The sequence below is a fragment of the Cyphellophora attinorum genome (assembly GCF_001299255.1).
Source record: "Cyphellophora attinorum strain CBS 131958 chromosome Unknown Contig15, whole genome shotgun sequence".
In the NCBI taxonomy this organism is placed as follows: Eukaryota; Fungi; Ascomycota; class Eurotiomycetes; order Chaetothyriales; family Cyphellophoraceae; genus Cyphellophora; species Cyphellophora attinorum.
Genome location: NW_017253243.1, coordinates 437,795 through 463,563, shown reverse-complemented (window position 1 = coordinate 463,563; position 25,769 = coordinate 437,795). Strand labels below are relative to the sequence as shown.

Sequence of the window (25,769 nt, the reverse complement as noted above, 5' to 3'; positions counted from 1 at the left end):
GGCTGACATGCCGCAAAGATCATGTCTTCGTTCTGTAACGCCTTGAAATTGGCATCCGTGCCCAATGATCCCGCAACTCCTCAAATGCCAATGTCGCCCACACTCGGGCGCCGACTTCGTGTCAATGCTTCAACGAGCGTAAAGTAAGCCATTCAACAAATGTCTTCGTACAAATGATCCGTCTCTCTTCTCAACTGCCCTCGGAGCTCGACCTCCTACGCCTGCGATGACAGCAAGGAATCGAATGCGGTCCTTGGCCGAAGAATTCGATCTGCAACCCGATCAAGACCAAGACCGATCCTATCGGCCTCGCAGCTGCATCAACCTCAATCTCCTCTCGCCGTCCTGCAGATAGCTCAAATTCCGATTCTGCGGCGGACTCCTGCCCAGTCCATTTCTTGGATCTCGCAGATGTGCACTCGGCGGCTCCGGCAGCGGCGGGTGTGATGAAGAGCTCTCGCCATTAGTCGTCACTGCACCATAGGTCGGCAGGTCGCCCGCGTTTGTATGCGGAGCCGGCGCCTTCACGGCGGTGCTATACGACGGCACCCTCGCCAAATCCTCGGTATGTGCATATACCGCAAATGGCGTTCGAGCTCCTGATTGAAGACCATCGGCTTCTTCGCTCTCTCGCCGTGAAAGAACGCCGCTGCTGTCGTGCGAGGCATCCTCGGGTGAAAAGTAACTGCCTGGCTCATTCGGATCCGAAGCCCGAGTGACTCCATCTTCTTGACTGTCGTTGCGCGAGAGGCTGCCGCTCGCCACGTCGAGATTCTGTAAACGATACTGCAGTGCTGCAGGACTGATCGATCCTCCTAGGGGCGTGCTGATGCCAGATGTGCCGTGACTGCTTGCAATTGCGTCGAGCGAACGCAAATTTTCGTGTGATGGCTGCCTGCTGTGTAGGTAGGGCGTTCCAGGTCCTGCAGCAGGAGTGAGATAGCCAGATGGGTCAACCTCCGAGTACAGCTTGTCTAGCTGATGCGCACCGTACAGGGGTGGTGCGCAATGGTTCATGTCGTTCTCGACCGCTGCTCGGCTCGCTTGTGGCGATTGATCGACCAGATCGTTGTTCTCGTTGATGGGTAGATTAGGTGAAATGTAGAACGCGACCGGTAGATTGGCCCTCAGTTCTGATATATGTCCGTCTGGGTTGTGTAGTTGTACGTTGAACTTGACCTTATGCCGTACCTTGATCCCCTTGACATTGCAGTCCTGTAAGCATGCATTTAGGGTCTTTGGTAGTTCGACGAATCGTGAAAATTGGAAGCCTTCTGCAGCCTCGTCGATGATCTGCTCGTCCTTCTCGGCGTCGATGGTGTACAGGTCGCTGGCAATGGTGCGGTCATGCTTGGTTTGCCCTCCGCCAAGAGCCGAGACGCCCCAGTCGGGGTCGACGATGAACTCCTGCTCTTCTCGTACTTGTGTCGATATCTGTCCAATGACCAGTCCTTTCAATAGCGGTATCAGCTTGAAGTCGACTCGGAGGAAAGATCCAAATATTATGGCCTTGCTGGGTACACTGATTGAATATTCGATCTTGTTCGGCCATATGTTCTCCACACTCATTGCATGCGCCAACTCGAGAGCACTCGGGTCAAGAGTCCGTACTATTCGCAGTGGTTTCCTGATGACAATGTCTTTCCCTCTCTTGCGGCCAATCTCGACCTTCAACCGATATATGATCCAAGCATCTTTCAGGCCCTCGACACTCTCGGGCAGACTGCCCTCCAGTATGCAATCGAATGGCCACTCGTAGTTGTCTGGCAATAGTACAAGCGACTTCTCTTTGCCAGCGACCTTGAATGGCCATGTCTTTTCGAAGAATGTCTTCTCCTTGTATGCACTTTTTCTGCCGGACATCGAGGACGCGGATGTAGCAGACCATCTGCAAACATTAGCATGACGCTGGTACGGTACCGACAGCGTGGTACGTACGACATGTGAATGATTCCACTCAAAGTCAGCTGCACGTGGGATATGTTAAGCGGCTCTGTCACACATAACACCACCGATCCAGCCAACTGGGCACTGGCGGCCTCATCTTCGCTTCCTCGGAAGACGATGTAGTCGTTATCCAGTCGTATGTCAAAGTGCTTTATGCTGGAACTTGTGCCGGCACTGCTGCTGTGACTGGACAAGAACTTGAGGGCCATGGCGGGCGCTGACTTCGTCCGAGGCTGGTTTGCGAGATGTCTGTCGGCGAGAGTGCAGTTGCGGAGGTCTCTCAGTGAGGTCGAGGTAAGGAGTTCATTGCGTGTTGGCACAACCTGCCGAGAATGGAATTGCGGAAGAGGAGCGCGAGTGGCAGTAGTCTATCGCAAGGCAGTGGGTAAGTAAATGTGGATGCAATCAGGAACGTGCTTGCGGATCATCAAAAGATATCGCGCAATCCATCAATGGGTAATCTGACCGATGACACCGACCCGCCGTGATCGACGAATAGCAGCGTCAGGTTCACCAGGTATCTCTACAACTGGATCTCGCCGCAGAGGTACACAGGTACCTTTGGAGACGTACACGTGAAAAAAATGCAGCAAAAGATAGGAAAACTTACAGTGGTTGGAGGTGAAGCGATTGCAGAATTGTTATCCACCTCTGACGTGCCTGTAGTAGGGCTATCGGTATCTGCGGGTCCAGTCCGGCTCTGACACGAGAATGAGTTCTGCTGCGGCGAATTTTCGCCGCTCCCCGGGCTGATTGTAATACTCGGGTTCAGCAATGAGGACCCGGATGGTGCCCGCGATCGAGGCTTCAGCTTCAGCAGAGATTTGTTTGCAGTGGATTTCGCTGTTGGCTCGGTGTTGGCGTGGTTAACATGGTCGGTGGAGGGGCTCGATAGGGCTACTTTTCGCCTTGTGGCATTGGGTGGTGATTCTGATCGTGGCCGAAATGAGATGTGTTTCCGGATCATCGAACGGTGGTCCTCTCCTAGAGAACTTCCACCGTCGCTCCCGCTGTCGCTTCGGCTCGCGTTTGTGCTTGTATCACTTTGAGCCAGTCTCGTGGAAGTGGGTGTCGACGCACTGAGCGATATGGTGGGGCTTGGAGATGCTATCGATAGCGGCGAGGAGAGTCGCATGTCGCTAGAGAATCCGTCCTCATGTCCAGAACGTTGATTGTCGAGACTGATCTATGCATGTAGAATGAAAGGAAGGAGAAGTTGCTAGGAAATAGCGATAAGCACGTCAGCGTGGGAGCACGCTGTGATGTCGATGCATTCTCCTGCCTTGGATTCAGGCCTGATTGTTTGTCTCGGTATCTGGCCGTGAATTCCCACGCTATGACCAGTAGCCGGTTATATGGGAGTCTTGCATGCAAGAAGCAACTCTACAGTCACCGGTACTACCCCAAAAGCAAGTATATAGCCTGGAGATCAAAGAAAGTACCGTTCCCCCGGCCTCACCGGCACTACAGTATCATGCTTTTGGTGGAAGCAGGAACCACCGAGGGCAACTCTCAAACGTTGTCTCCAGTGCCAGTGCGCGCAAGCTGACCCGTATTCGCCTAGTCGTGGCTGCCGTAAGCAAGCTTAATTCATCAACGGTACCGAGGAACATGGCTCCAGGCGTGCCTCTGGACGTCTTTCGGCCCTATCATCATACTGTGCTGCAGGTCATTGGCTTGTAAATGCAACTTGCCCCCAAAAACGTACTCGGGACGACTCAGCCGCCTGCAGAGCTGCCTCACATTTTGCTTCCGGCGCCGCAATGCTCCTCGTGTGAGATTACCATATCCGAAACGAAGCACTCGCAACTACTAGTATGATATATGTTGCTGGCAATTCGACATGTTCAAGGATATGCTTTTTCATCTCGAGGACAATCGGCCCAGTCAAGTAGCTCGTGAATTCGTCTGGACATCTTCTCGTGCCGTCGCACTCGTCTACACTATTCATAGAAGGCCTGGGCGAACTCTCGAAGGTCGTGTAGCTCGGCCGCGGTTGTGCCGTCGTCTAGTATGCAATATGCAGCTCTGAAACGGGCTACCTTTGCTCCGAGAAACAGAGATCGATCCATCACCAACTTTCTGATACACGAGATACGACCAGATATCCTGGGCAATCGTACCGGGCTGTGCTATGAACCAAGAGCCCGGTCATGTTTTAGAACATCATCTCGCGATTTTCACGAGTCGCCTGTACTGGTGAAGGTAAAGTTGGCCTCTACTGGCTCTTCGTACTGGTCAGATCGAGCTGACTACTGTTCACCGGCTCGCGTGGTCGATCCCACGTGCGAACATGGCCTAACCACATGTCAGTCCATCAAAAGAAAACCCGCGGCCAAGGTCTGAACATACCTTCTTGGCAAGCAGTAATAATGCATTCTTGCTCAAATGCGATGCCGCTGAGTGCATGCTCATCCACCTTCTTTGACAGTATAGGAGGAAGTTGAGCTGTCCGCGAGCGTGGCTCAACTTCGTGATTCATAAACTCTGCGTCTTCGTCGAGCTCCTGCTCAGGCTGATGGACGCTCGTCGTCCTGTTCGAATCGGACCGTAATCTACCAACAGTTGTGCTCTCAGTCCGTTGACGACCTAGTGTTGATTGTGCGGAGACACTGCCTCGAGTCCGGCCGCCGGCCTGCGATTGGTGTAAGCGAAAGTCTGAACATGAAGGAGAGGAGAAACGCACCCCTTTGGGACGATGCAGCATGCCAACATTAAAGTCCCACAGCAAGAGCTTACAATCATCGCCAACGCTGCCGAAACGATAGCTCTTGTCATCGCATCGCCACGGGTCAAATGCAACAGCCGTTACCCAAGAGTCGTGACCTGGACACCGAGCGACGATCTGCCGCTCATTCAATGACCAAATCGACACGAGGTCGTCTTGACCGCCGGTCACGATGTATTTGCCATCGGGCGACCATGTTACACATGTACTGTTGGAGTATTAGCGAAGAGCATGCGTAGAACCACGGTGTGACAACTTACAATCCGCCGTAATACGCGTTGTAAACATCAGTCAGCCTGAAACCTGTTAGCACTTGAGTCTTCCGCCATAAGCCTTCCACTCACTTCTCTTGCAGGTAGTCAATGATGCGTAGATATCCGTCTTCACTGACACATGCCAGATATCGACCGTCCGGAGAGAATGCGAAGTCGTTGACGCTCTGGTTCGATATCTTCCAACACGCAACCGGATTTGCTTTCTGGTTCGTCGAGTTGACGCTTTTGGTGATGTTCAAGGTCGACCGCTCATCGTCCTCAATGTGAATTCCCTCGTCTACCACGGCCTCGCTCTCGAACGGCGCATCTTCCCGTTCCTTGTCGTACACAACCAACGTGCCATCCATATGCGCTGCAAGAAAATAGTTCTCCGAGCCCGGAATCCACTTGATCTTGGAAACCGGTGACCCATTGATGATACCGTTCTTGTTGATTCGAGCATACTTTTGCGACATCGGCTCGTACCATATGATGTCGCTGGCTGACGACCCCATAACGAGATCAATATGTGTTGGGTGCTTGGTGAGCGGATTCACATCATGGCATAACATGTGCGCCTTGGTGAAGAGAATCTTGGTCATTGGCTCAGCTTTCGTACCAGACGACAAATCCAGCCATTGAAAAGCTCGATTGATGTTCACAAATGCGAAAGAGCCGCCCTGATCCCTTTCCGACAATTTCTTCGCCAGTGCTTCGTGTGGTATCACTCGCGACACAAATGACGAGTTCGATTTGATGATGTTGTTCTTGGGTTTCCGCCGGCGAAGGCCAGCTTCGGTACTGATCACAGGCGAGAGTAGCGCATTGCCTACGCCAAACGCGGGCGCATTGGACGATTTCGAGCTGCCATTTTGACTCGAGGTCTTGGACTCGGTGGACTTCCTGGGTTCCCTTTCGGCTTCCTTGGACTCCTTAGACTCCTTGGAGTTGTTCAGTCCGAGCGACCGCCATCTCAGCAGAGAACTCGTCGTTGTATTAGTCTTGTATAGATCTGGTCGTATCTTCTTGGGATTGAGTGACACCAGTGACATCTTCACCCCTGCTGTAGGTGGGGCAGCACCCGTAGCCAAAGGATTCGGGTTGATCACGGGGGCTTCTGAAGGATGTGGCGGCGGTGTCGCCAGCTGTAAGTCATCTCGTAGGATATATGTGCCTTGACACCTTCAGCAAGCTGGTCGTTATTTGGAGGGTAGGTATTTACCTTCGCCCACCTGATATCGGTATTCTGGCCCCTCGGGGTGGTGGAGGATGTTTGCTGTCTCTAGTGTTTGCGGCGGTAGTCCATTCGTCGTAGGGTATCGAGGCGGGGGAGGTATGGCACTGCGAAGATACATCCCATTAGCCATGGCCAGGGCAACTGATCTGATTTACGTACAACATATCGGCCCTTTGCGCTTACGCCCGTTGAAATACAGCACGGCCCCAATGCTCCTGATCTGTATCGCGAAGCTGTTGAGGATGCGGTGGGCTTCTAGCCGCGTACTACAGGCAGCTGGTGAGATTAAGACTGCAACGTCACAATCTTTTCGCTCGTGTAGTCGAAGGCGAGTTGAGCGACTGCGGCGCCAGTGTGCATGATGCGGGTCTGCTCGGCTAAACAGTGTAGCTTCACGAACTCGGGGTCGCACGGGCCCCTTTTCCAGCCACGTTTGGGCGGAGTGACTTCATCTCCGCCGCCTAGAAAGCTTCGATAGGCTTCTAGATCATTGACAGGCGTTACGAAAACCCTGGACGTGCGGGGACAGAACAAGGATGCAAGTTTGGGAGAACCACCGGTGGTGCACCCAGACAATATCAATGCTTTCTATGCGCAGATAGTTCCAGTCAAGCAAAGAAGAGCTTTAACAAGGCTTTCATTCTGGTCAACAGCGATGGCGCACAACATGGCATGCTCAGGAGGATGCTGATGAAGCTGTCCGCTGTGAACGTGCTGCTAGGTCGGATGTCGACAAATGCACATGATCATTATCCATATGGCAACTCGTGACTGCAGAAAGACGAGCTGCCCACCTATCCGTGGTCCATGCTCGGCCCCTTCAGCGCGTATCAATACAGGCCCAGCACAGCGGTATCATAGCGTACGAGCATGCCTCCAGTAGTCAAATTGCCAAAGATATACCCTAAAGCCCCACCACTGGTTGTCGCATACAATGAGCCACGCTCCAGGTCAGCACTGCTTGTGCCGAACTTCGCAGCCGTGTGTCCCGTGACCTGCAAATCGGTCACGTTCCCAGCCACGATGTCAATGGCAGTCACTGCAGCGCCTGCAGCCACATCCTTCAGCAGCGCAACCTCTCCTCGGCCAGAGACAATAAAGATATTGCCGGCGAAATCGAGCGTAAAGTCATCAAAAATAACGTCAGGAAACTTGTTGTCCACGATCGCCTCAGCCGGACCAAGTGATTGTCCAGTTAGTACATCAATCGGCATCCGGTAGAACGTGCCAGAATCAGTGTTGTCATAGTATAGATACCCGTCGCGAATGCTCAGGGCATTGATACCAAGTGCAAGAGTTGCAAGTTCTGGTTGAGGAGCCATACTGGTGTGATTGATGGCGACATCCAGCTCGCCAGAGCGTACATTGACACGCCACACGCCGCTGTAAAGAGAGTCCGCGACAATGACAGTGCCCGCAGTGGGATTCAGTACTGCCATACCATTCAGGAAGCCAGCTTCGGGAAGGTCGACAATTTTCTGCGTTTTGGGTGACTGCCCGTGGTGCACATCACAGCCGTTGAGGTCGATCTCCCACAAAGACCAGGAGCCGGGTGTAGGTTCTGCGAGCTTGGCGGACCAGTTCCCGACCGCCACATAGAAAACGTCGTGGCCTAGTTCGACAATTCCGAGGACGCCAAGGTTGCCTGGGAACTCAGCGAGTAGTATAGGTTCGAAGCCGTCGGTGGTTGAGATCAGGTATACCTCTGGTGCGGAGAGTATGGTAGCGACAGCGTTCCCATCCCGCTGCCGGATGACTAGATTCTCGACCCAAGTACCTATGGGAAACTCATGGACGATCTCTGGAGGAATTGCGGCTGTGTATGCCAAAGGTGTGAGGTTGTCCCTGGCTTCAAGCGCTGCAGCGACAGGTGCAGCAGTTGCAAAAGAGGCCAACGCGAGGGCCGCCAGCCAGGTGCGGAGCAGCTGCATTTCGAGAGTTGAGCATTAGCTGACAACAATGGGTGACGTGCAATTTGGCGGATCTTTATAGTCGTAGTGTTGTTCATCATGGTCGCCGCCGCGGAGAGCATACAACAACTCTATTGCTCTGGCCTGTGGTGGATTCTTCAGCGGTCTGCAACAATTGAACGCCGTTTTCCGTGATTGTGAAGCCGATCCTCGCCACTGATGAATTACAGAGATTGCTTGCTGTCGACGCTGTTCCCCTAGTGATTGCCGCTTATGGGTTGTGGGGGTGACTAAGCGAGTCTATTGTACCTGCAGATAGAGTCGAAGCCGAACGCTATCGAAGCCACAGTCCTGGAGACCCACGCGACTTGCGACATCTGGGCAAGCTGTATGCCCCGCCAGGAAGTCGCACTATGTTGGACTCTGATCGGTTTGTCATGCACCAGCTCCTGACCAACGGTGGCACTTCCAAAGAAGTGAGGTCTAGTACTCTTGATTGCAATAGTGGCCTGGATCGACACGCGCATCGGACGCTTGGATGAGGGAAGATGCGTCAGGTGACATTTGCCAACCAGATGATAGACATTCGCTGTTGAGTGCTGCCAAAGTGGTTGCGGACTTGAAGCGTGACCTCGATATTGCTTAGCCGATGACGGCTGCTGGTGACGTGATGTTGACCTGTGGCGTGCACTTTTTGGCTGATTGGCAAGGCTCTGTGTATTCTGCAAGCTGCATCACTCGCTTGTTTGGGAGCAGGATGTTGAGCCTCTTCATATGTCCTCTGGCCACCTAAGACCACGCAATTCCTCCCGAAGAATGACAGCGAGTTGATCACTGACATACTCGAGATCCGCGCGAATTCTATTTTGTTCTTCCTCGTCATCCCCATCTCGTGCTGTCGTGTCTTCCACAGCCCCACCAACCTCATCCTCGTGCTCGTCCACCTCAGCGTTGTTTCCCTCTTCGCGCTCGTCTTCAGCCCCATGCGTCCCATCGCCATTGACATCGAGACCCTGCATATTGCCGTCGATCTTCAAGTCACCTCGTCCTGGCCCATGCACCGCCAAAAGGACTTGATCCGCAACAGGTGCAAGGACCGACAGTGCGCGGGAGAGCTGCGCTTCAAACACAAGGACGTCCTCTGATGCGACTGTGTACGCCGTAGTCGTAGTTGTAGAGAGCGAACGAATGTCCTTCATTGTCGGCCGTCCAGCCCGATACGCGAAGGCAAGCACTGCGCCGTTCGTAGCGGAGACCATGAGGGAGTCTACCGATTTGCGCCATGACAGAGCTTGTTCAAGGAGTTCGGATAATCGTCTCGAATCGAGGAGATTGACATGGGCCATGACGAATGTGTGCGCATCTCTGTGCGCAAAATATCAGCGGCGCGGATAATATGAGAGTCCTCGCGCACGTGCCGCCTGCGTTGTGGGTGTGAACATTACCTAGATATGCACTTCTAAAAGTGATGTTTCGATTCAGGCGAGAGGCATGAGGCACGCAGCTGACTCGGGAGGGCTGGCTTGGCGACAGAGCATGAGTACATGGCGACCGACCAAGCCATCATGGTCATCTACAATCGCGAAACTTTTCGCAAGTTCAGTTTTTAGGACGTTTCACATTTGCTGACTGCTTGCCGCTCAGCACATCTCATATATCAGTGACATTGTCCCCCAGGGGCCTAGTGGAGAAGTCTAGAACACCTCGCTCCATGCCAAAATCCCCTGAATTGTTCTGCATGCCAAAGAGGTCGATCCATGACTCAAACCACAAATCAGTGCTCGGAGTCGTATTGCTCGCCCAACTCGCAGGTTTCTCATTAGAGATCGTGCTGTAGTCCACCAGCGACCACATGATCTTGTCACACTCCGGCGACAGGGGAGCGATTTGCGAGCGCTGGGTGGCGAGCTGACTATATGCAACTGTGTTCTCAGCTGTTTGCTGCAGAATCGTTGCCTATCCAGATTTGTCAGTATCAATCACTCCGCAGGACTTGCTAGGCAAATCGAACTCACCATTGTCGCTACATTGCGCCAGTAGCGGCCCGCGTCTTGCAGGTAAAGGATTGCCTCCTGCAACAACATCGAAGCTTTGGAGCTCACTGCAGCCTCCTCATGGTCGGCGTACAGGATTGCAATGGACCCAGCAATCAGCATGCAGTAGCCGCTGAACGAAGAGCGGAATGGACAGCGTGGTTGTTAGCCACCCTGAAGATCTCGACCATTCGCTGCGCATGATGCCAGGCAGTATCAAACATGCGAGCTAGGAAGCTTGTGGGAGCCGTGATCCTCCCTGTTTCTAGTCGTCGTCGAAGCAGAAACGGATGAGTGAGCATGCAGTAACACAAGTGGAATAGCAGCCTGGAGAAGATGGCCGGCCCCGTGCTCTGATAGTCCGCTTGTTCTGCTGAGGCGAAATAGAGAGGTAGTGTTTCCACCAGTGGTTTGTCAATTTCGAGGTGGCATTCTAGATGTAACAAGTCTGCTTCAATAGCAGCGAAGTCGGACGATGGGTCCCATGGTGAGTAGCGGCTCCGAATATTGAACTCCTGCAGCATGTACTGTGCGGCACGGCCGACTGTATACGCCATGATAATGACACGAGCGAACAGCCCTGGATGTTGGACACTTCGCGATGTGCGATTCGCAAGCTCATCTAGTGTCAAAGTCGGCTGCCACATGCCATCTCTCCATGTTTGCTCGTCACAAGGTAATTGTAATTGACAGCAAGCATCGACTATTGCAGGAGGTCGGCCACGGCCACAAGACACAAGTCGATCCAAGAGGTAGACCGACCAGAACACCCTCCGGCGCTCTTCTTGTTCCGCATATGAGAGTTCGGGCGATGATTCAAGCATAAGCCCGAGGTCCTGTGCGATTCGAACGGCCATGCCGATCTTCACCCATGCGGCTCCGTGTCGCGACTTGCCCGCTGAATAAAACGTCAGATTGGTTTGCCAGGAACAACTTGAGTTCGACTTGACTTACCTGTAAAGTCAAACAGTGCCAGTAGAGCGATAGTCTGTACAATGGAGAGGTTGGCCGTTGTGCTTAGGCCGAAACAGTTGGATACCACGGACTTCCACGACTTGTTAGCGTAGCTGACGGCCAACTCGTGGCTATCAGCAGGCAGCGCTGGATGGATGCAGAAGCGCATAGCACTAGCGACGACTGCTAGTACGAGGTGATCGGGGAGATCGTTTTTGGCGAGACCTTGGCGAAAATTTCCTTCATGGAAAAACGAATATGGTTGGTTCTGGACACAAGTGAAGTATGTATCGATAATAGGCATCAAAACGTCGTCAGGGACATGATATCCCTCGGGTGTTGGCGATGTTGCTTCGAAATCTGCATCTAACAAGCGCTTCTTCTTGGGTGGTGGCCCTTCCTCAGAGGGCACTGTCATCCTCGTCCCGGGTACCGTTGAGCTTATCGAGCCGCTGGAGATTCTGTGGATCGGCAGTGATTAGTCTGGACTGATGAGAGAATTCAGGGAGCTAACCTTTCCAGATGAGCGGCGAAGCTTTGCATTGTAGACTCAATCGATGCCAGCCGTTGCATAATGGCATCCTGTGACAGCAGACCTTTCAGTCACCAAAAGTGGAAATGTGACCCAGGGTGTGCTCACGTTTGTGCTAGGCGCAGACTCTCTGGAGGGTTCCTCTCCCTCGCCGGCCGCATTCTGCTTGTGACCGTTCAATGCGCCTGCGTAGACGCACTCTGCCCCTACTATTAGTTCCATACCTTTCAAGTGGGGGCGTCATCGCGAACCCTGTCTAGATCGGCGACATTGCGTGCAGGCAGGTCTGCTCCCGTTGCATCGGACTTTTTTACGCCTGAGGGCGTGGTTAGTCTGGTGCAGAACTGGAATTCAGGAACGTCGGGGCCAGCATACCGACACGCGACACATGCTTGAGCGACGCGGTGAACGGGCAAGTACAACGGCTCGTCTTCGCCATCCATGATTGATAATGGTCATGATGTATCTATTATTGGACGACCCATGAGTATCATGAGTGGAATACTAGCAGACAGCCTGAGCGGATGATGACACGATGCGCCAAGACTCGGGTCCAGACTTGGGACAAGGGCAGGCAGGGCATTACGAACTACCTAGGTAGATACCCCTTTTACTTTGCTGCATTCCCCGCAATCTTTTGCTTTCCGAGCCTTGATATCTCTTCAGCTTCATGTAAGTCACGTCGACCGACGGCCTGGTTCTCCGCAGCTATAAGCGCAATGAAGTAGTTAGGCGGACCACCACGGATGACGATGCTACCGTCTTCGTGGACAATTGATACCGCAGCACAACGTTGTGTGCGAACACCATCAAATCTATATCTTTAAACTGCAAGCAGTCACACATTGCAGACCGGTGATGCCGTCACTTGCGCCGGCTCGTGTGTGATTTCAGAGAAACGATACACTACGTCCTCGAATGCGTCGGTTGGAAAAACGTAAAAGAATCGTAGAGGCTCGTCGCTCACGTTCCAGATGGCATGCTCCGCGTTGCCTGGGATGAACAGCACACTTCCGGCGTGGACATCTGTCTCCGTCCCGTCGATCTTGACTGTCCCTCGACCCTCGATGATATAGTACACCTCCGCCTGTGCATGGCGATGCGCACATAAATGTCCAGTTCTCGGCGGGCAAAGAGCAATTCCAGTACTCAAGGAATTGGTTGGCGTTTGACCCGAAGTGAACAAGGTCTTCCAGCTGATGTTGCCGAGGGGAAATGTTTCGTCGGCTCTGGCTGCTATCTCGCTGTCCGTGATGATGACTGGACGAATCAGTCTCTGGTCAATGGATTTCACAGCGTCCATGGAAGTGTAGTGCGTGTGTCTCGGTGGCGTATGTGTGCAATGTTAGTCCTTGAGAGACACAGCATATGCCGCACTTGCTGGGTGCTGAAGCTCGTGCTCTGGCCCGGGTGAGAAGTTCCAAGGTGGGCGATCCTCTGCGGACCGTTCGGACCGGCTGGCGTGGCTGGGATCCTCCATACTTTGCCTAGTCCGTCATTAATGTAGTGCCTGTATGGCATTAAAATGCCAGCAGCACCAAGTACCGCTGGATTCGGACAGGTTTGCCAACAGTGATAGATAGGATGTCGATGATGTCGATGATGTCGATGATGGCAGATATTCCGAAACGGATAGATTAATTACAGCCTGATATTCAGCCGCTCTCATTATCAGTCAGCTCCGTGACTGACTAACCAAGTTGCAGCCTGTTCGGCACCCCCAGGCACAGTATTCGTCACAGTCAGGATATTACTCGGTAAGTATTTCATACGTTGGGCCAGGTATCATTGTCGTTGATCAACGACGTCACGCAGCTCGTTGTGACTTGGCCTCAGACCGCGTGATCCCTCGCCTGTAAAGATTGTTACCGCTACGACGTTCCAGAGCTATTTAAAAGCCAAGCACGTTATGCACAATCTTTCCCATCTTGCTAGTCGGTTCATAGACCGGATGTGTGCGTTCATAGTCGAGGATTTCGTCTAGCCCAGTGACGAGATCTGCCTCACGTGCATTGATGAACGAAGTACGCTTGAAGACTTTCCATCCGAGACCCATCACAGGGACGAGTGCAACACTGTGGCGTATCCTTTTTAGTATGAAGATCCGAGGTCAGGGCGGATAGAAAAGGGCGGAGCACTTACGTGAAGTAGCAGAAGATGAACGACCGAGTGTCCCATTGACCATCGATGAACAAGTAGAAGCCGTTGATAAAGATGACCAGGACACAGCCGATCAGGCCATACCAAGCAAGGAACGGCTGCCATCGAGACTGATAGGGAAGGTCATCCCGATTCAGACCCTGGGCTGTAAATGCTCGGCGGAAGAACATGTAGGTCACGCAGGCGCAGGCGAAGTTGAGGAGCTGAGAAGCGGTGATCAGACTGAAGAACCTGGATAGAACTGTGAGCTTCATCATGTCGAACATAGCACTGAATGTTGGCACTCACCAGTTCAGTACCACAGCTGACGAACTGCTCACTTGCAAGAAAGCCAGGCATGAGATCGCTAGGGTCATGGCCACACAGTAGATTGGCACACCAGCCTTGTTACACTTGGTGAAGATCTTAGGCGCCTTCCCATCGAGCGCGAGACCGAACAGACTACGGCTGGAGCAGTAAATGTAAGAGTTCCCGGCTGACAAGATTGATGTTAAGATCAGGGCGTTTGTGATGGATGGCAGGACAGGTATAGCCCATCTGTTCATGCCGATGACGTACGGCGATGCTGCACCAGTACCACCACCGCCGCCTTCTCCGAAGTAAATGGACACCAGTGTCTGATCGTTGTAGGGACAGATGATTCCGACGCACAAAGCACCTCCAATGAAGAAGGCTGCAAATCTGTACGCCATAGTGCGATAGGCCATTGGCAGAGATCTGCGTGGGTTTTTGACCTCTCCTGCGGCCATTGAGATATATTCCGGCCCAGCGATGGTGAATCCAGCTTGAATGATGGCAAAGAGAAATCCAATGAAGCGCCCGGTATCGCCAGGCTCCATGTAGCCGCGAAGGCGCCAGGGTTGTTCCAGTAGCGAAATCCGTAAGCATCTCTGTCAGGATTTCCACCGACCATCGTGATAAAGGTGAAGAGAGTGAGACCTGTGTCGAGTCAGTACGGAATTCGAACCCATCGTCTCTGCCTCAGACTCCTCCTTACCAATGATGAGCAGAACTTTGCCACTAGCCAACCAGAACTCTGCTTCGCCAAACCATGAGACAGCAAAAATGTTCAAGACAGCATACACTAAAATCATGACGACAATGACCGCGGCAACAGGGATCTTGTCGGTCCAGAACGTCAAGACCAGCGCAAATGCTGTCATCTCAAAGGGTACCAATACTACTCTGACGTTAGTTGTTGATAGAAACGAAAGAACGGCAGAGAACTTGCTGGCCTCGTAGATGAAGAAATTCCACCCAACAGCAAATCCGTAGGCATCGTCTACCCACCGCCCCGCGAATCGAATGAACGACGACGACACTGGCAAGTAGCTAACCATCTCGGCTGCATTCGTCAGTAGTGTCCCGCTCATCCTGCCGGTCGGACTGTCTGCCATTGACTTACCAAGACAGCTATTGCAAGCCAAAATAACAGTTGCAAACGAGATGAAGCTACTTCATATCAGCAACACGTCTGGGGCGTCATCCGACATCAAGGTACGAACGCTAAGAGAAGATTTCCGGGCCCAGCTTTTGCCAAAGCACCTCCGATAGACACGAACAGTGCTGTCCCCTGGTCATGGTCAGAATGTTGTCATTCTAATTCGTTTACCCGGAGTCTTACGATTGTGCCTCCGATTGCTATACTTCATGTCAGCTATCTAAGCCAGAAGAAGATCTGAATGAGGTCCCCTACCAATAAATTGAAGATGCCTGTTGGACAGTCCGCGATGAGTGTGGTCCCATGAGACAGAATTGACTGTGACATTCCGCTCAAGGGGACCCTCTGTGATTGATATCTCATTCTCGACCGTGGAAGGCTTCTCCTCGGCCTGGCTTAACCTGTAAGCAGGCAAGTCGAAGCCCTCGTCAACGACGGAGCTGCGAGCGTGCATTGTTTCTCAAGGAGCGAGGTGGTCACAAAATTCGATTTTGCGAGAAGCTTGGGAGGAACTCGCTAGGGTGAACTTGCTACCATTCACATGCATAGGGGCTCCTAGTAATTTATAGTATAGTGCTGCTCGAGGGCTCCGGGCCGCAGTCGAACTCAGAGAGGACCAGATCCTGGGAGACGACGCGACAAACAGCACGAGCATACTTTCGTAGAAGCATACGATGACTCTTGGACGCGCCATGGTGAACCCCGTGAGGATCTCTGCCGCTCCGCAACAGCAGAGGTCTCCGGATGGGGTGCCTATTGTCACAGTAAAGGAGACGCTCGGACCGATCGGACCGAATTCTTACCAACAGGAAGCCGATCCCAGCTCGGTCCTCCCGGGCCGGGATGGGATGGACCACCAGCCCGTATCCGTGCCTCGAGTTGAGAGCTGACATGAAAATACCGTTTGACGTTCTCGGAGTTCTCGTTACTGCGCCGAGACTGGATTGGCCTATCAGGAAGCGCATTAGCCCAATATGAAGCGGCGGCGGTGATGTGCCCGTAGGTGCAAGACCGGGGTTAGCGAGAGCAACTGCATTTTGAATATTCATAAGTACAAGACACCCTGCTGAGCCCGAGCTTGTCGTAGACGAGCGATTTGAGCTCGGTTTCGACTTTGATACGTCCCATCATCATGTCGAGACCTAAAGTTCTGCTCGAAAGGACGAGCACCATCGGCTTCATTGGATTGGGAGCAATGGGAAATCACATGGTGCGAGCACCTGCCAGATCCAGACCACGGGAGTGATGCTGACCTCGAGTTTAGCTGAACAATCTGATCTGCCGCAGCCCATTCAAACGATTTGCTGTTTTCGACATCAACGACGCCACAGTAAACGGCGTTATTGCGCGACACAAATCTGAGAATCCCTCAGCACAGATCCTGAAGTGTGCATGTGAGTGCTTGGGTCCCCGCTCGTGGCATTATGCTTGCAGGCCCGGTCGGATACTAATCACCTGTCCAGCCCCTGCAGACGTCGCAACCAAAGCGTCATACATCATGAGCATGGTGCCCACTTCGAAACACGTCCAAGAGGTGTACACGGGCAGGAACAGTGTGCTAACCGCATTGCAAAACCTTGACGCAGAGTCGAGATCACACACGCTGTGTCTGGACCAGTCGACAATTGAGCAAAGTGTTAGCAAAGCTGTCGCGCTGGAGATGCGCAAGGTCGGTGCCAACATGATGGACGCACCTGTGTCTGGCGGTACAATTTTCCCCATCTCGACGTCGTTGAGCCCACACTAAGCCGGCACATCAGGCGTTGTTGGCGCCGAAAAAGGCACGCTGGCTATCATGGTCGGTGGCGACGAGCAGTCTTTTGAACGAGCTTTACCGGTCCTGTCGTCCATGGCAAGAAAGGTCACGCATTGCGGTGACCTAGGCACCGGTCTCGCCGCCAAAATCTCCAACAAGTATGTCGGAAGCCCTGAGTTTCAAGTCCGCGATCAGACAGTCACTGATCCTGTACAGTCTATTGCTCGGAATTACCATGCTCGGATTAAGGTACGCTGTAGCCGTTGTGGGTACTCCTTGATATGAATATCTGTGTTGACTTCTAGCAGTGAAGCAACACTTCTCGGCACAACGCTGGGCGTCAAGCCTCAAGTCCTAGCCGACATAATCAACAACTCCACCGGGGAGTGCTGGTCAAGCAAGGTGAGTGATTGCTGATACACCAACTTGCGTTTCACAACTTACACGTTTTACCAGGTTAACCACCCCGATCCGGAAGTCAAGGTTGGCGACGCTTTGCCCCCAGCCCACCGTAATTACGCAGGCGGTTTCGTGACGAAACTAGCTCACAAGGATCTCGGTCTTGCTGTGAGCGCTGCAAAAGATGCAAAGGTGCCGCTAGAGCTCGGTAAGCGCTGCGAAGAGGTCTATAGAGCTCTAGCCAACAGCCAGGAGTGGGGTGGTCGTGACTTTAGTGGTGTATTGCAGGCACTGAAAGATACCACAGCTTTGAAGGCGAGCCTTTAAGCTTGATGTGTCTGCTGCGAGTTCTACTGTACCGTAATCTCAGGTGTCCAGGAGCAAATGTGATGTTATGGCGGAAGCCAAAATTATGACGACTTTTCAGAAGCGGTTCTTGGCATGCCAAGTCCTGGTACCCTGCCTCGGCCTACTAAAGTAACTAGTACTTAAGCACTTAGAATCTAGGCTACTTTTCTCGATCGCGTGAATGACTACCGGGAATTAAACCACCCACCGGCGAACCTAAGAACGTGCTGTAAGAGTTCCACGGGCCGAGCGTTCTGGAAGCGCGAACTATGTATGAGGTCGCTGCTCATACCATAGATGACAACGTTATACCCTGTTTCATCATGTGGTCATACATATTGTCCCTATTCTCTGGCAACGCGCTGACAGCCATGCTAACCAATTCATGGGAACGAGGGTGCTCGACAGCAGTCAGCCCAAGTTTGAGATTTTCGTATGCGAGAACAATGCGTCGCAATATCGAATCCTCGCGAATAACATTAGGAAGTCTCCAAGAAATCCCCTACCAGCAAAAACCTCCGCTTATTTGAATGAGATTTCATGAGCCCTCCGCCGACAATTCGGCTCCGGGGCGGAGGACCATCGCGGCGACACCTTCGGGTCCGCAAACTGCAAGACTGGAGTCAGGAGCTCAAATTTCCCCCATTCTCCCTCGACTTCGGTAAAGAAGGGCGAGTCATGACCAAAGTATTGAGGCATTTCCTTCTGCCACGAGTCAATGACGACTGCGAGAAGCTCCAAGACAAACATCGACGCGTCCGTATGTCCCCACTTGAACTTCTCGTCGCACCGGCGTGTGACTTCGGGAGGGTATAAGCCGATTTCGCGGGCTAGTGGCAATTCAGCTGCAGCCATCAGTGCCGCGAAGACGTGGTACGACCCTCCCTGGCGAGCACGATCTCTGAGCGCCATCATGGTGCCGATGGCTCCAATAAGGCCCGTAAGCATGTCTGGGACCGGTAGCGCCGGAAGTACACACGTGCCGTCATCATGTCCCAGGTATTTCCCGGTGACATAGTTGCAGCCTGAGGCAGCATCGGCAATTTGTTGCCAGCCTGGTCGATCGTGGAATGTACCATCTGGTCCGTAGCAATTCTCTTCGACGTAGACGATGCCCTTCCCTCTCTTACTCGCCATATCGAGAACGCGATGTAAGCCTAGACCTTTCTTCTCGAATGCGCCTGGCCGGAAGCCTTGGATGAAGACGTCTGCTTCTTCGATGAGCTTCTGAAGGTGAGCAAGATCCTCGCTGTTGTTAAGATCAATATCAAGTGTTTCAATGCCGGCGTTTAGGGTCAGTTGGAGTGACTACACATCAAGGTCAGTATCTGTATTGCGATGACGACCGTAACCAGCAAAGTACAGTGAAAAGGTGTCGACAATGCACTAATGGCAGAATGACAGGAAACAACTTACATTGAAATCAGGGAGTTTGCTGCTGCCCACGCGGATGACATCGGCGCCGAGTGAAGCCAGAGTATTGCCAATGACGGGACCGGCAATGATGCGGACTAGTTCCACAACCTTGATTCCAGCGAGCGGCCGTTCGTCTCCTTTTGTTGCAGGAAGGGGAATAGCAGGTGTAGGTGGCATATATGATTCATGGCTGTAGTTCAATAGCGGATGCTTGGCGAGCTCCTTATGCATGCGCGTCTGCCTCCATTGCGCTGGTGTGTAGCAAATGCTGCCACAGAGTCCTTTCTGAATGTGGAGCATCTCGAGTTCTTCGGGCCCAAACTTGCGGACCTCCTCACCGATAATCTTGTAGGCGTCTTCATGATCTCTGCACTGGACAGAGGCATTAAGACCGATAGTCTCTAAAACCGGATCAGCATTGAGCGAGCCATGTAGCTGATACCAGACACCGTCCTTCTTTGTGGGGTAAACAGCTGTAGTGCGCACTCTGATTGCGGGCGAGAAGATATCCTTCTCTAGATTGACAGGGAATATTTCGCCAAGTTTGCCACTTTTCGACAGCTGCGGCACACTGGCGCCATTTCGCTTAGTGAGGCCGACTGTCCCTAGCCACAGTGCTGCATGGTCGGTAGTGATGCTGACGCGGTGATCAGAGGGGCCACCTTGTCTTAATTGCAAAAGTTCCTTCGCGACGACACCAGCCATCGCGTGCAAGGCTGCAGCGATTACAGGCGCCTTGAGTGGACCGGGAGCAATCGGCTCAGTGCTGCCATTGAAGCTGACCGCGTTCCAAAGATCTTCGTCCTGGGTGAAACCTGGGGTGGACTTGGCAAGAAGCTCGAAGACACGGCGTGCGTCTTCGGGAACGTTGGGTTTGCTGTTGTCCACGAACGTACCAGGACCCCAAGCCTCCGCGCTTGGTTTCGACTGGAGCAGTGTGTCCACCATTTCGAGGCCCGGAGCTGGTGGAGATTGGTTCTCAAGACAGTTGGAGGACAGATCGAAGACTCAGCCGATGCCTGATGAGAAGAGCGCGTTCCTGATGCGAAAGAACGAGGTTGACCGAGGCGACGGGATGGGAGATTGCTGTGCAGGCATTTTGAGAACTTGTAGACATGGGATAATATACACGCAAGAAGGGCATGGCGCTGAGTAGGTGGCCAGGAACTCGATCCGAGCGCCAGTCGAGTGATGTGACCCACACGGTCCGTTCGGTCCGGCGAAATTCGTCAACTGCACTTTTGCTCCGGGCTCTCGTGATCTACCAACTCTGCTGCAGGGGACCCTGTCGTGTCTTTGAACGCCATTGCTGAACGTGATGCTCTCGTTACAAGCAAAAAGATGATGGCAGCACTCAGGATCGAACTGAGATCTTCATGAAGAAGCGAGGGTGAGGTGGCCAGAGGCCTTTGACTGCGAGAACATATCTTGGCACTAGGCCTATGCACTAACACAACCTTTTCCTAACAACCCCCTTGATATGCTCATGGTATGCTGACCGTTGCACTATGCCGCCAAATCGTGTCTGGCGATGAGTGGATAGTCCTCAGTGCTCATTATTGTGCAGAACTTAAGGGAAACGAATATATTATCAAATTCATGGAATCAGCGACACAGATTGTTACGGTCTGCTTCACTTCCCATACTTCTTCGCAAGAGCAATCAAAGCCCCATCAACTTCCTTCGGATGGCTGAAACTCAGAAAATGCTTGCCACCCTCAACAACCTGCAGCTTCGCATCCGGACTATTGACGAACTTCTTGATCTCCACCTCCGCATTCGCAACGGAGTAGACAGCATCATCCGTGCCATGCAGCCAGAGCACAGGACATCTTACATCCGAGAGGCGAGAATGTAGACCGTCCCGCTCCGCCAGATTGATCGCAGCCATACGGATTCTCCGTCGACCGTCGTCGCCTTGATAGTTGGACTTGATGGTGTCTTGCCAGAATTTGCGGGTTTCTTTGTCGACATCCTTGCCAAAACCAATGTCGATCAGGAAATCGGCGTACTCGGTGGATGGCTCAAAGTCGGGAGTCTTCTTGTTCGACGTCCATGCTTCGATATTGGGTTTGAGCAGCGAGGGACCTTCCCAGCATCCCAAGGATACAGTGCGGTCATTTTCATTGTCGAGAGATGTTCCCAGCGGAATGATTCCAGCGATCTATCATCTTGATCAGATTTTGCTTACGTCACCGACGTCAACCAAGGAGCAGGAGAACTCACCTTATCAGGAGCGAGCAACGCCATGCGCACGGTGATCCAACCACCTTGACTCGTCCCGAGCACGAATATCTTGCCTTTGATACCAAGAGCATCGATAACCTGAAGATTCATGTATGCAGTGTCCCAGTAGGTGAAGTTCTCGGACTTGGTCCTTGTCTGCCCATGTCCAAGAAGTTCGATGGAAATCAAGTTCAGTGCATCGGTGAGCTCCTTGTTGGCATATTGACTGCGGTAGAGCTCGGAGCTGGTCGTGAAGCTGTTGACGAGTACTAACGTTGGTTTGGAAGAGTCATAGGGTTTGGGCATCTGGTAGGCGGCATCGATGCCGCCCAAATGAGATACGTGTACAGTCTTGGTGTTTGGCATGATGGCTGTTTGCTCACTATGCCGGGGACGTGGTGCTGAGCGATGCAAGCGAAATCATGCCAGGCCATGCTGCTTAAGACCTTGAACAGTTCGACCAGATAGACTTCGAAACGCGGGGATGTCAGTCTTGTTCCATTGTCGTGGCTTGCCCTGCATTGTGAGGAGTACCTATGGGGAGGCAGCGGTATCCAGTTCCGCCTGTTTTACGTAGCAGATGTAGTGGTCTTTTGAGATGGTGAGAGCTATTGCGGACTTAGTGCGGTGTCCAGTCTTCCCCGCTTCCAAGGCGTCTCAGGATTCCATCTGATGGTAATGACGACGCAACTACAACTAGTTGTCCGAGGTTCACTTACTGCATATCCGCTCGCACGAAGCGGAGATTGCAAGAGAAGAAGACCCGGGAATTGTTGCGGCATCGTCACAGTGCTACAAGGGTATGCCAGATGTGCGAATGAGGCGTCGTTGTAAACTTTGCGGGGACCATTCACGAGCAACCAAAGTCTTGCCCGCTTCGGGCTTGGATATCCTCCCTCAATGTACCGACACCCTGAAGTCCAACAACACAGCAGCTGAATGAAGTCTTCTTCTTCGACCAGAGGACCCATTCACTGCCTCGGCAAGGTCCTGTCGGCAAACGACTGGGACAGGGAGCGCATCCCTTGCGGCTATCGCGCGCGACGCCCCAAGCCGATGCTCGAACGTGACATTGACGCTACCGCACAGCGACGGCCTGATGCTCCTCGCTCTTGACCAACCTGAGGCGTTCAACACCTCTGTGACTGCGTGGACAGCTTTCAAGAATGGATCCAGCCGCTGCCAACCTCCCATCTGCAAGCGTGTTTGCTCCAGCGTGACGGGCGTGACAATGCTCGAGCAGCCGGCAATGTTTCGGGTGCGTCCGTAATTGGCCATCGGGTCTTTTCGAAGGCCGGTGAGGGCTGAATGGTTTCAGCGGAGGTTCAGTTGACCGACAAGTGAATGCGGCGGGCAAGGCTCGGTTCTCAGCGAGAGCGCATGCACGGAAAGTGGACTGAATGTAAAAACCAACAGAATCAAAAAATCACTCATTGCAACAAGCCGATTCCAGCGATACGTGGGTATAGGATCGTCGATGTGACAATGCGCGGAAGCACTGAAGGGAATAGATGCACAGCAGAAGCCCTATGCTGAAGTCGTGTCCGTGGTCTCGAACATGTTTCTGAAACTCGTGAAAGGTGTTAATGAAAGTCCTGATAGCATGGAGTGATCGTCAATAGGGCATACAACACAAACCTCAGCCTTCCGCCTGACTACCACCGAACCGACTACTCGAGACACTACGACTGCTCAACGATGAAGCATGCTCTTTTCGACCTCTACTCGGCCCACACAGCGGCTTTGTGCAGACACAATGTGTCGCAGCATGCCCTCTGTCATAGCATCAGGGACACAGAGACCTTCATTGGGTGCGTGCAGCGGACATCTCGTACTGGGAGCAGAGGCGTATGTCCGGTCAGGCAGGACATGCAAGATTTGAGAACGGTGTCTGGCTCGGACTTCGGGTGAGGTGAAGTACTTAGTAACTTTTGATAGCGTGTTCTTGCTTCTGTGCTCCGGATACGCTTATGTGGCGATGGTATGATGTTGCCGCTCGATGTTTGGATACGAGAGAAAAGGAGCCGGAACATTTGAGGCCGTATAGGACGATCTTAGGAAGCGTCTGAGTCGAGCTGTCCACTGGAGGTATGGGAATGAGTGGGAGGCCAGTGGACGTCGTCTTCGACGGAGACAGCAAGTGCACGCATGCGGTGCAAGGACCGGTCGGATGCTTCAGCTGTATAGAAAGACGAGCATACGTATGACCAGAAGAGCGCTGCAGCACGACACGGCAGAACAGCAAGATCCGCAAGTCGAGGGGAAATCACTGTAACAAGCATGGAAGGCGCGTCAGTGGCTTGGGAAGGATCGCATGTTACGCAGGAAAGAGCGAAGGAAGCCGCGGAAGGAGGCACCAGAAGCTCGAGCAGTTACGTTATCAACATGGCAGTTGCGGTCCCGCTCGCTGGCCCGTTGAAGTCTCTCAAGTCGGCCAGGCTCGGCGGTGTATGGAAACAGTGAGCCAGTGGAATGGGCACGCCGTTATAATGAGAGAAAGAGGTGGCTGTGAGTATGTGAAGACAAGAAAGAAGTCGCAAAGAGGCTAGCGGCGAACGAGAGCACCAGACAACTCGTGGTTATGAACTCGTTTGACTGAAATCTGCATCAACAACTGCACACCAAAACGCTGGCGGCGTGGTGCAATGGTAGCACATCTTGTCTGAGTCTGTCTGTCGTTTCCATCTTGTCCTTCCGAGGATTTTATTGAATCAAACTGATCTTAGACTTCGGTCATTACCAAACCCACTGCTGAACAAAGACCTCTGGTCAAACCAAATCAACTTCTCAACAAAGTCTTCTAGACAAACCACATCCACCATTGAACTTAGCTTCGTGCCAAATTGTAACGACTCTGACAACTGATGAAATCAAGAAGATCCTGGTTCGAGTCCAGGCGCCGCCAACTTCCTTTTTGCATTTCTCCGGTAATGCATCCAGAATGTGCGACGTTTGTTGTCCACCGCAACGCGCCTCGAGAGCGAGACTCGAAGGCAACCAGACTCCAGCAGACCATGACGGATTCAAGCACCGACGCCCTCCGCAAAGCGCTGACACGTCGTCGCAAAACCCCACGTCTTCTCACAATTGAACACAATACTCTCCTGACTGCTATCCGGACTCGTAGTCGCAGCACCATCAGACAGCAGCACACAGTCGAAGCCCGTAGTAAAGGCGTCCTGCAGCGATCCACCGACACACTGATCCGTGTTGACCCCCGTAAAGAACAAAGTCCGAATGCCATCCTTCTTCAGGAACTCCGCACACTGGGTCTTGGGATGCCAGAGACCAGACATGCGATCTTTGTGCATCCACACATCTGGCGGATTCGCCTTCAAGCCCTCTCGATATGCTGCATCGAGCTCAGGAGTCAAGCCCGCATTCCAGGTATTACGGAAAAGGAGTCGTCCACCAGGCACGGTGCTACCATCCTCGATCTCGACGTCGCCAATGTCGGAGCCGAGACCTTTGTAGATGCGAGGGTTCTTGCCGCCGGTTTCGACCTTGGCTTTGCTGATGGCTGGAGCAGCTTCATTGACGCCGTGTGAGTCGATCGCGGCCTCTTTCGGCTGGATCTCATGGTATCTGCCGAAGTCCTCCGCGGGCACAGTCTCGAAGCCAAAGGCCCGGAACGTGGCAGGGTTCATAAGTTTCATGTCGTCGTCAGTGAGTCCCCAATTGCACCAGATGATACGGATGCCAGCCTTTCGAGCAGCAGGTATGGCATACTTGAGGAGTTGCTGCTGAGCTTTCAGACCTTTAGAATCGGAGGGACGTCCAAGCTGGGGCGAAAGGAAGAAGTTCTGCATGTCAATGATGACCAGTGCGCTGTGCGGTGGGTGCACAGTGATCGGCAGCGTCGTGGTCCGGATTGTGTACCGGGGCTGCAAAGGCTCGGCATCTGGTGTGGCTGGATGTGTCAAGTCAAACCCAGTTTCGCTATCGTACAGCCAGAAGGACTCTGCTGTGCCAACGATGCCTTTCCTGTGGGATGAGTCTGTTGTGTTCATGGTTGCGGACTGTCCAGACACGTAGAGAGATGCAGAAGGTAGAGTAGACATGCTATCTTGACTCTATCATTGATAACATTCTCACTTCGCTTCGAGAGCATGAGAGCGGACATTTCCAGCGACCCCGCTTGACTGGCTCATTCATACCACCGTGTCGAGATAAGCTTCTAAGACCGGCAGGAGCGTTGGGGATGAATGAGTTGCTGTCGCATGCAAGTCATCCGGGATTCAACAGAGATCAATCGACAGACTTGGGCTCATTAAATTGAGAGCAACACTTACATCAAGAATTGAGTGAGCTGCTTTATGGAAGCAAGAATTTGCGTTGAAGTCCCTCAGCATTGGCAATGTGCAGTCCCAGCATTGGCACAATGACGTCGCTGATTTCGGAAAGCACTACATTGAACGGTGTTTTGTG

The 25,769-nt window shown here is 52.8% G+C and overlaps 10 protein-coding genes across 10 annotated transcripts; 1 reads left to right on the top strand and 9 right to left on the bottom strand.

Moving 5' to 3' along the window:
• Window positions 1-300: 300 nt before the first annotated feature.
• AB675_5140 (HECT-type ubiquitin ligase-interacting protein creD) lies at window positions 301-2,156 on the bottom strand (the record flags this gene model as incomplete). The annotated part of the gene is made up of 2 exons (XM_018145329.1): window positions 301-1,888; window positions 1,939-2,156. 2 exons carry the CDS (start codon window positions 2,154-2,156, stop codon window positions 301-303), a joined length of 1,806 nt encoding a protein of 601 aa, XP_017999220.1.
• Window positions 2,157-4,165: 2,009 nt separating this feature from the next.
• Window positions 4,166-6,296, bottom strand: AB675_5139 (putative catabolite repression protein creC; the record flags this gene model as incomplete). The annotated part of the gene is made up of 6 exons (XM_018145327.1): window positions 4,166-4,245; window positions 4,300-4,582; window positions 4,634-4,883; window positions 4,936-4,971; window positions 5,020-6,103; window positions 6,152-6,296. The coding sequence occupies 6 exons, from the start codon at window positions 6,294-6,296 to the stop codon at window positions 4,166-4,168; spliced, it is 1,878 nt and encodes a 625-aa protein (XP_017999326.1).
• Window positions 6,297-6,996: 700 nt separating this feature from the next.
• AB675_5138 (uncharacterized protein) lies at window positions 6,997-8,097 on the bottom strand (the record flags this gene model as incomplete). Its single annotated transcript, XM_018145326.1, has 1 exon — window positions 6,997-8,097. The coding sequence occupies one exon, from the start codon at window positions 8,095-8,097 to the stop codon at window positions 6,997-6,999; it is 1,101 nt and encodes a 366-aa protein (XP_017999286.1).
• Window positions 8,098-8,846: 749 nt separating this feature from the next.
• AB675_5137 (uncharacterized protein) lies at window positions 8,847-9,422 on the bottom strand (the record flags this gene model as incomplete). Its single annotated transcript, XM_018145325.1, has 1 exon — window positions 8,847-9,422. One exon carries the CDS (start codon window positions 9,420-9,422, stop codon window positions 8,847-8,849), a length of 576 nt encoding a protein of 191 aa, XP_017999381.1.
• Window positions 9,423-9,726: 304 nt separating this feature from the next.
• AB675_5136 (putative transcriptional regulatory protein) lies at window positions 9,727-12,038 on the bottom strand (the record flags this gene model as incomplete). Its single annotated transcript, XM_018145324.1, has 7 exons — window positions 9,727-10,032; window positions 10,092-10,242; window positions 10,332-11,007; window positions 11,064-11,524; window positions 11,578-11,645; window positions 11,704-11,793; window positions 11,847-12,038. 7 exons carry the CDS (start codon window positions 12,036-12,038, stop codon window positions 9,727-9,729), a joined length of 1,944 nt encoding a protein of 647 aa, XP_017999178.1.
• Window positions 12,039-13,486: 1,448 nt separating this feature from the next.
• On the bottom strand, window positions 13,487-15,650 carry AB675_5135 (General amino acid permease AGP2; the record flags this gene model as incomplete). Its single annotated transcript, XM_018145323.1, has 9 exons — window positions 13,487-13,670; window positions 13,738-13,986; window positions 14,044-14,588; window positions 14,666-14,694; window positions 14,753-15,100; window positions 15,161-15,207; window positions 15,261-15,328; window positions 15,380-15,396; window positions 15,452-15,650. 9 exons carry the CDS (start codon window positions 15,648-15,650, stop codon window positions 13,487-13,489), a joined length of 1,686 nt encoding a protein of 561 aa, XP_017999234.1.
• Window positions 15,651-16,328: 678 nt separating this feature from the next.
• On the top strand, window positions 16,329-17,678 carry AB675_5134 (3-hydroxyisobutyrate dehydrogenase, mitochondrial; the record flags this gene model as incomplete). The annotated part of the gene is made up of 7 exons (XM_018145322.1): window positions 16,329-16,406; window positions 16,461-16,590; window positions 16,660-16,902; window positions 16,957-17,110; window positions 17,169-17,201; window positions 17,261-17,354; window positions 17,409-17,678. 7 exons carry the CDS (start codon window positions 16,329-16,331, stop codon window positions 17,676-17,678), a joined length of 1,002 nt encoding a protein of 333 aa, XP_017999332.1.
• A 543-nt stretch (window positions 17,679-18,221) lies between these two features.
• On the bottom strand, window positions 18,222-20,063 carry AB675_5133 (Succinyl-CoA--L-malate CoA-transferase beta subunit; the record flags this gene model as incomplete). Its single annotated transcript, XM_018145321.1, has 2 exons — window positions 18,222-19,007; window positions 19,116-20,063. 2 exons carry the CDS (start codon window positions 20,061-20,063, stop codon window positions 18,222-18,224), a joined length of 1,734 nt encoding a protein of 577 aa, XP_017999211.1.
• A 685-nt stretch (window positions 20,064-20,748) lies between these two features.
• Window positions 20,749-21,707, bottom strand: AB675_5132 (uncharacterized protein; the record flags this gene model as incomplete). Its single annotated transcript, XM_018145320.1, has 2 exons — window positions 20,749-21,279; window positions 21,342-21,707. 2 exons carry the CDS (start codon window positions 21,705-21,707, stop codon window positions 20,749-20,751), a joined length of 897 nt encoding a protein of 298 aa, XP_017999173.1.
• Window positions 21,708-24,364: 2,657 nt separating this feature from the next.
• AB675_5131 (Peroxyureidoacrylate/ureidoacrylate amidohydrolase RutB) lies at window positions 24,365-25,351 on the bottom strand (the record flags this gene model as incomplete). The annotated part of the gene is made up of 1 exon (XM_018145319.1): window positions 24,365-25,351. The coding sequence occupies one exon, from the start codon at window positions 25,349-25,351 to the stop codon at window positions 24,365-24,367; it is 987 nt and encodes a 328-aa protein (XP_017999288.1).
• Between the last annotated feature and the right edge of the window lie 418 nt (window positions 25,352-25,769).